General features: G+C 46.9%; 1 protein-coding gene across 1 annotated transcript; it reads right to left on the reverse strand.

The window, feature by feature from the left end:
* Nucleotides 1–947: 947 nt before the first annotated feature.
* LOC311195303 (long-chain fatty acid transport protein 2-like) lies at nt 948–7,646 on the reverse strand (the record flags this gene model as incomplete). Its single annotated transcript, XM_084268684.1, is given in 6 exon segments — nt 948–986; nt 2,905–3,029; nt 3,537–3,695; nt 3,911–4,120; nt 7,177–7,489; nt 7,491–7,646. Coding segments are annotated over 6 exon segments (1,002 nt in total).
* Nucleotides 7,647–8,054: the final 408 nt, after the last annotated feature.

Below are 8,054 nucleotides of genomic sequence, written 5' to 3' on the forward strand. Positions count from 1 at the left end.
ACCCCTCTCCAGTGAGGGATCCTGCCCCTCGAGCTTGGGGTGGCCGTGTGAGCCTGTGGAGTGAGGGGTGGGTCTTCCCACCAGTGCTGAGACATAGGCCCCTCTCTGCTGCCCCTGTCAGAGGCACTCGAGGACGTCCCGTGGTGCCTGTGCGTCCATGTCCTTGCCAGCACTGGGGTTTCAGGTCTCCCAGGGTTGCTCATTGTGGGCGCTCCCTGAGGGTGTGGGGGGCCGGGGGTGCAGCAGCTGGTGAAGGAAAGGGCCCCTGTTACAGTGGAGGCCGTCAGTTTCTTCCCAAGGTGCTGGCTGTGACACCTCACCCCGCTGTTCCCTCTTCTCTCCCTGTACAGACCAACTCCCCGGACTTCCAAACAAAGCAAACGATCACCGCAGCCGCCGCCGGCCACAGGGGCACGGAGGTCAGCGTGGATGTGACCTTTGAGCCCTGCCAGCTGGGTGAAACCAGGACCGTGCTGCAGCTCTCCTCACCCCTGGGCGGCGAGTACAGCATCCCCCTGCTTGGCCTGGCCCTGCCGCCCAAGCCCCAGGGCCTTTTTTTCATCAAGGCCGGCTCTTCCATCTCCATCCCCTTCAAGAACATCTTCCTCCAGGCCACAGCCTTCCAGTATGCTGTGGAGCACCCGGCCTTCACGGTGAGGGGCCCCGAGAGCTTGCGGCCGAAGAAGAGCTCTGCCCTGGTTGTGTCCTTCGAGGGGGGGCTGGCTCCCGCAGCCAGCCGGCTGGTGGTCTCTTGCCCCCCGGCGGCGGGCGGGCAGGGGGCAGCTGTTTCCTGGGAGTTCTACCTGCGGGGCATCCCCGCTCAGAAGTGACCGGGTGTTGCAGTTTTGCATAGCTGGGTGCTAGGACAGAATGGGGGCTGTAGGAAATGGTTGTTGTGAGGAGCTGCTGAAATTCTCTGTGGCCCCAAAGCGTAAACATTGGGCAATTCAAGGCCAGAGGGGTGGCTGACCATTGTCAAAGCGCCTCTGTGAATCACGTATAGGAGAAAAATGGAAGCAGCTGCATTTTGCCACCGGAAACGGGAGTGAGAAGATGTAACGAGCTGTGCAGACACCAAGGCTGGGGAGGGCCGGGGAGGAGGGGCCTTGGGTGTTGGAGGGAAAGATGTCCCTGCAGCTTGTGGAGAAACCCATGGTAGAGTGAGTGTCGTCCCTCCTGCAGTCCATGGAGAAGGCCAAGACCTCTGTAATCAAACCACAAGAGTTTCAGTAATAGTATCCTTTCAGTCAAGTTCTTGCCTTCTTAAAATGTTAATCCCACCTTTCCAGGAGACTTGTGCACTCAAGGCACGTGGGTACATGGGATCACATATTAAGCTTATAAACCTTGTTTATGTAGTGTTTTCTGCACTGGTGTTGAATTCTGTGTACTGAGTAAACAAAAAAATCCTTCTATTAAATAATGAGAGCTAACTTATCTGTGTCTAAAGATCTGACCTTTGTATATAAACAACCACCAATAATGAGTTATCTGCAGGAGAGCCTCAGATACCACTCAACTGCATCGTTCAGTGGGCTTTGGGTTCAGCCATCATATTCCTTGTTTTTTGTTATGAATCTGTTATTTTTTAACAGGTCACTGCAATGGTTAAGCTAAATAGCTCTGTGTGGCTAACATTACCAAACTCACCCTATTTGGGAATGAATTTATACTTGGCAGCAACCATACCTGTCTCTGAAATACCAGTAGAATTCAAGAATTTACAGAGTATGCCCTGTGAAGGTGTTATATTTGTCTGCACATGCATGCTATCAAGAAACACAACTCCATTTAAAAAAAAAAAAAATAGTATATTGGCTCATTCTTTAAGATTATTTTCCTAAAAATATTTTCCATTTTTTATGAAAGGACATAATCTAGTTTTTTCAGTTCCCCTGTAATTTAGTTATACCTGTTGAATACTAACTAATTATGCATGCTTTGCTAATTGGAATTTTCCATGAACCACAGGACTGACATATAATTTACCACCACCCTTAATTATGTTCAATTTTTGATGAAGACTACTGGCCAAATACAGAGATCGGGTCTTCTGATCGATATAAAACTTTATTTTATTAACTGCTCATTTTGGGCTAACAACTCAAATAATACAAAGCATACCAGGATCTTCCTTAGATACCCAATTTCTGAGGAATTCTACTGATTTTCTGTAATTCTGGCATCAGAATGGAACCTCTGAACATCTGCTATTTCAACACACATACATAAATTACAAAGAAACTGCAGACCTGATTCTCTGTTCTGGCTCACGGTTATGGCACTAGGGAGACTGACAGATGCTGCCTTCATTGTTACTAATTTCTAATTGCTGTTCAGTAGGCCAACCTCTGTGAAAGTCATTCTATGCAAGCACATTTTTTGACATTAAGGATTAACTAATATGATTGCAGGTTCTCAGCAGGAAAAGTACCTATGAATAGGCACCCTATGCAGACGTTATGTTAAGTGTATGTTCAGAAAGGGTACTCTTCAAATAATCATATTAACATTTAATTCGGGATCACCTGCCTATCTTGTGTTAGGACATTTTAGCTACAACCCCCAAAAAACTAACATTACCCAGAACACAGAACCTTATTTTTTGTTTGCAGGAGGAGTGCTTGTGTCAGGAATGTGTTTTCTCGATCCATTTTAGTGGAATGCCAATTAATGAATTGCCATTGATCCACTACTGAAAAGAATTATTAATTCAAGCCAAAAATGCAACACCCCTCTCCTTGAAAACAGTTCATGTTAGTATGCAGTGAGATTACAGACCTTTTTAAGGAAGGTTTCGTTGGAATCTTTACTTCCCCTCCATTTTCAGTTAGATTTTGAACATAATATAACAAATATTCCCAGTAATTTAATTAGCAAAAAAAGAAAGGCAGTTAAAATTACCGGTGGCACACTGCACAGGTACCGAAGCACTTCCCCAATATACTGTATCACTGTTACGTTGTGTTTTCTGCAATCATCCCAGAACTGGCTTGCTGAAAATCTGGCACGTACAACAACAGTTGCACCTGCGTAGAAAGAAGTAAAACAAACAACAGAAGGAACAATTCTTATTATATCATAAAACCATACAGCATTTCTTAGCACAGCATTGTAGAAAGCTTTTAGAATTAAGGATATATAGCTTTTGGAAAAAACCCTCTTCCTGAAACATATTGAAATACAATCTATGCTGAATAATTCTTTTAACCTCTATTTCTGTTCATCAGAAGTTAAAGGCTATTATTGTAGATAAGACTCAATACTAATTGACCCTAAAACTGTGCAAAGAGCTGTCATGTAAGAAAGGATATATCCTTTTCATCAAAATTTGTACAGAGTTAAAAGCTGTGTAGGTCATGTGAAGATGACAGAGAAATGAGAATGCCTCTTCACTTGGTAACGGAGACACATACAACCAAGTATTTCAGCTCAAAGTTTAGTAGCTAGGGAAAAGCTTAGTGTATCTATGATCATACCTCTGCATGAATTCTGCAGAGAAACATCTTCATCCATACTGGTTAAATGCACAGCACCTTTCATGATGCATCCATGGACTCCAACAAGGAGGGCAGAGCTATGATAGAGGGGTAGAGCAGTGTACACAATATCTTCTGAGGTAACCTTGCCAGCATCAAACAAACCGCAAGCTAGCATTATGCGTTCATGGTTAATCACTGCAGCTTTAGGAAGACCTGTTGAAAGTCAAGCAAAAAGGTGTGTAACTTCACTGGAACAATAAACATAGTAAGACTATTTGGCTTCACAAGGGCTTAAGAAAAGTTTTTTTCTCTCATTTACTGATGCAAGTGAAGTAATGTGAGATAACATTGTCTTTCCTTATTAAAAAAATCACAGTGTCTGAAGGGATGTCTGGCCTTCTATATAGCTCTTTGTGAATTTACATTACCTGTAGTACCAGAAGTATAAATGTACATTGCAGGACTTTTAATGGTTGTAGCTGATCTCCAAGACAATGGAGTAGGCTCATCTGAAGCAGCATCTACTTTATCAAGAAAGCTCTCAACTCCTTCTGTAGTGGATGTCTTGCTTAAATAATAAACCTTAACATTTTCTTTCTTCAAGAATGGCAGTATTTCTTCAACAGATTCCTTCAGTTCTGAAAGAGGAGAAAAAAAGTATTATAAGAAAACTCTGCATTATTCTGTGAACTATACTACATCAGCATTGGCTCAGCAGCTTTCATCTTTAGCTGCCACTGGAAAAACTCATGCTCAAGTTGCATCAGCATCCAGCAAAAAGGACTGAAGAGGTATCATGTCTCCCTACAGAACTGGGAGCGATTTGACCTGATTTACTGCAACGGGAACAGAACTGCAGAGGAGCAATCCAAGCACACTTCCTCTTGCCTGCAGACCGTGCAGGACTCCAAGGGAGCATCACCAGCCCCACATCGCTACCTTCCCTCTCCACTGTGGGGAAATGCTTCACCTGGTAAGTGCCCACACAGAGTTAAGTGCTTAAATCACCACTATGTTTTATGCAACTCATCTTTCTCAAGTCCCAACTCAAATGGAAGAAACACTGAAAAGCAGAATGGAGAGTGACTTAGCAAGTATTGGTTACTGCTGAAGCTTGGACTCCTAGAAAGTTGTGTTCTGCCTCTCCCTATGCCAGTCTTCTACATGTGTCCTGATTAATCCCAGTTCTCCTCACATCGCCTTGGTATCTCCAACCAACAAAAGCGCGCAGTTGCAGGTATGTGCCATGAGTAGACTAACTCCCTGTGTGATTGGGTCCTGTCTGCCTTTCTCATACTGAAGCAATAATGCAGGTCTCTCTCCTTGACCAGCAGCCAGTTTCAATCAAGATGGAAAGAATGTAGTTGTCCCCAAGACTTTTATTCCCTTAAGAAGATGGATAATTGAATAATGGATTCAAGTGGAGCTAATGAGCCAGGTGATGCAATTGTATATACCTTGTATTTTTAGAAATCCAGAACAAAAGCCGTCGAACTTGCAGGCACTTGTACTTGAACAGATAATCCACAGGATTTAAAATTAATCCCCAATCATAGAATCATAGAATCATAGAATGGTCTGGGTTGGAAGGGACCCCAAGGATCATAGAGCTCCAACCCCCCTGCCACAGGCAGGGCCACCAACCTCCAGGCCTGGATCTACACAAGGTTGCCCAGGGCCCCATCCAACCTGGCCTTGAACACCTCCAGGGACAACACCACTTTCACTGAAATATCATAATATAAAACTTCCCATAACATGTAATTTATTTTTTACCACTTCTATTTTACTTCAAAGCAAAGAATAAATCATGTTACTAAATCAACAAATCTCTGAGGTGATTTAATACTAAAAACTAAATCACCTCTCCACACTAAATTGACTAGATAAAGCCAAGACCCACATCGAAAGTTTGTCTTAATTGCAGAAAAGCAGTAACACTAATAAAAGCGTTACCTTTTCAGGTCTGGCAGACTGGAATTCCTCATCAAACAATTCTCTACTCCTGCTGTACCTTTGGTCCAAAAACCATGCCAGGATTACCGTGGGTGCCCTGTAGCCACCAAGCTACTCAGGAAAATCTAACAAAGGCTTCTTCTAGTGAACAGGTAAGGGAAACTCAAAATATTAGCACAGCCTGGCCTGTCTCATGCCATTCCACCTGTGCTCTCCAACACTGCACAAATGTGGGACTGCACAGAGTATAAAGCTGGATAGGAGGAGAGTTCTGCTCCTGAGATGCTATCAGGCATGGAGGAGACAAAAGGCAGGCTTTAAGCAAGTATCTCATGAACTGGCACTTTAAAGATAAACAACCCCCAATAAACTTGCTCTGAGATAAGTAACCCTCCAATAAACTTTAAAATCCTTATTTTATTGTAGGTATAAGTAACTTTAATGACATATAAACTGTACTAATGAATTCAGCATATTTATTTTCAGAAACTTATCTGTGCAAGCACACAGGGTCTCATATGATGGTAAGTTCTGATGAGACAATTTTTATCTTCTGCTCATAAAAGATGAAATTTAATAAAGACAGAGAGGCAGAAAAGACCTAGACTTCTTTCCACTCCCGGTGTCAAGCATGTGGTAATATTTTATGAATATGACTCATTTGTTTCTTTTTCCTCCAAGCTGAAGGCTTTTTTTGAAGATTTCAGGCAAGTAAGTTATAGAAAGAGGAAAAATACATTTCCACACCACAGCTTTTCCTACAGATGCTAATAATTCAAATATTGATTAATTTTGAAATTTCAGCAATTGCATAAAATTTATCCTAAGGCAGAAATCTGTCACAAGAGGTGAAATTTTTTTTTTGAACTCCTGAAGTTTTGGGGCATATAAAATATTTCCGTTACGTATTATAGATGAACAAGTTCTCCAGCTCAGCTGAAATGTGGTGTATATATATATATATATATTCGTGTAGAAGTTGTTAATTCTAGACAGGTAAAATTATCTTTGACTTCTTACATGGTCAGTCATTCATACTGTTTGTGTAGACATACAAACATACATGAAGAACTGGGCATGAAATAAGGTCTCTGCTCTATACGGAACAGGGCGCAGCTCTCCGTTTAAAACATACAAATACGTCAAAGTCTCATCTACGGAAAATTATTATGGTTTGTCTTCTTGGGTTCACGTGTTTTTCTTTGAACTGAAACTTGAGGAAAGCTTTTCTACAGGCTGCAACAGCCTGCATGTGGCTCAGTCGCTGTCCAGCTGCAGCAGGAGGATTCTTCCGTGCTGCCTTGCTTATCTCTGGACATTTGCGTGAACAAAACCGTCAATTAATTATCTTGTTTATGGCCGAGGGCTCTTTTATTTCCAGGTCTTTACTATGAAACAGCTAACAAGGTATCAGAGCTCAACGCCCACGTCTTGTACACGCGTTGAAAACGAAATCACGGTGCTAACTGTGATGGTAACTGCCTGGCCACCTTCGCATCTGCTCTGCGGCACTTCCCGAGCTCACCCTCAGAACAGCGCGATGGGCACACAGGGCGTCCCTCCGGCCCAGCCGCCCCCGGGCGAGGCACAAGGAGCGACGCCGGCGCTGCCGCCCCGCCGCCTGCGCGCACCAAGCCCGGTAAGGAGCCCCGTCGCCGCGGGGCAAGGGGGCGGCGCGTTAACCGAGCAGCTGCTCGCGGCTGCGCTCCCCGCCGCCCGGGGCCGGTGTTCTCCTCACCTGGGGCCGCCAGCAGCACAGTGGCCGTGCTGCTCTGGAAACAGCGCAGCAAGGACGCAGCCCTGATGTTGGAGTTGAGGCAAGCCATGGCGCAGCCCAGCTTGGCGCAGCCCAGCCAGACCCAGACGTAGGCGGGCCGGTTGCCCATGAGGAGGGCCAGGCAGCCGCCCGTCCGCAGCCCCGCGGCGTCGCGCAGCGTCCGCGCCGCCTGGCTGCTCCGCCGCTCCACCCGCTCGTAAGTGGAGACCCCGTCACCGAAGAGCAGCAGCGGCTTGTGCGGAGTCTGCCGCGCCCGTTGCGCGAAGACGTCCAGGAAGGGGCCGGCGGGCCCCGGCTCTGCGCGCCCTCCTCGCTACGCGCGCCATGGCGAGGGCGAAGCGTATGTCCTGGAAGAAGTAGGGCCAGGCGCAGCGCAGCAGCAGCGGCAGGAGCAGCAGCCCCGCCAGCGCCGTGCACAGGGCGGGCAGCATCCCACCGCCCGCTCGGGCACAACCGCTGCGCCTCGCCCCGAGGGCGGGCGGAACGGCCAACGGCCGCGCCTCGCGAGGGACGGGGAGAGCCGAGGCCCGCGCCCGCCTCCTCACAGCCCCAAGGGTCCCGCGGCAGCCCCGTGCCCGTCAGGTGCGGACGGCCGCCCGCAGTCGATCCTTCCCCCGGAGGCGTTGCCTCACCTGAGGGCGGTCGCTCCCCGCCGTAGCAAGGGGCACCCCATCCTACCCACCCCACCCCGACGATCTCCGTAGCGAATGGAAGAGCAGGTGGTGCGAGCCAAGGTGCAGCCGCAGCCTAGGTGCTTGCGGGCTCCCTGCCTGCGTGCCGTGTCGGAAGGTGGCCCCAGCGGTGCAGCAAGAAGAGACACGCAAATTCAGGGTGGCAGA

The sequence above is a fragment of the Gallinula chloropus genome, assembly GCF_964237585.1.
Source record: "Gallinula chloropus genome assembly, chromosome: 10".
Taxonomy (NCBI): Eukaryota; Metazoa; Chordata; class Aves; order Gruiformes; family Rallidae; genus Gallinula; species Gallinula chloropus.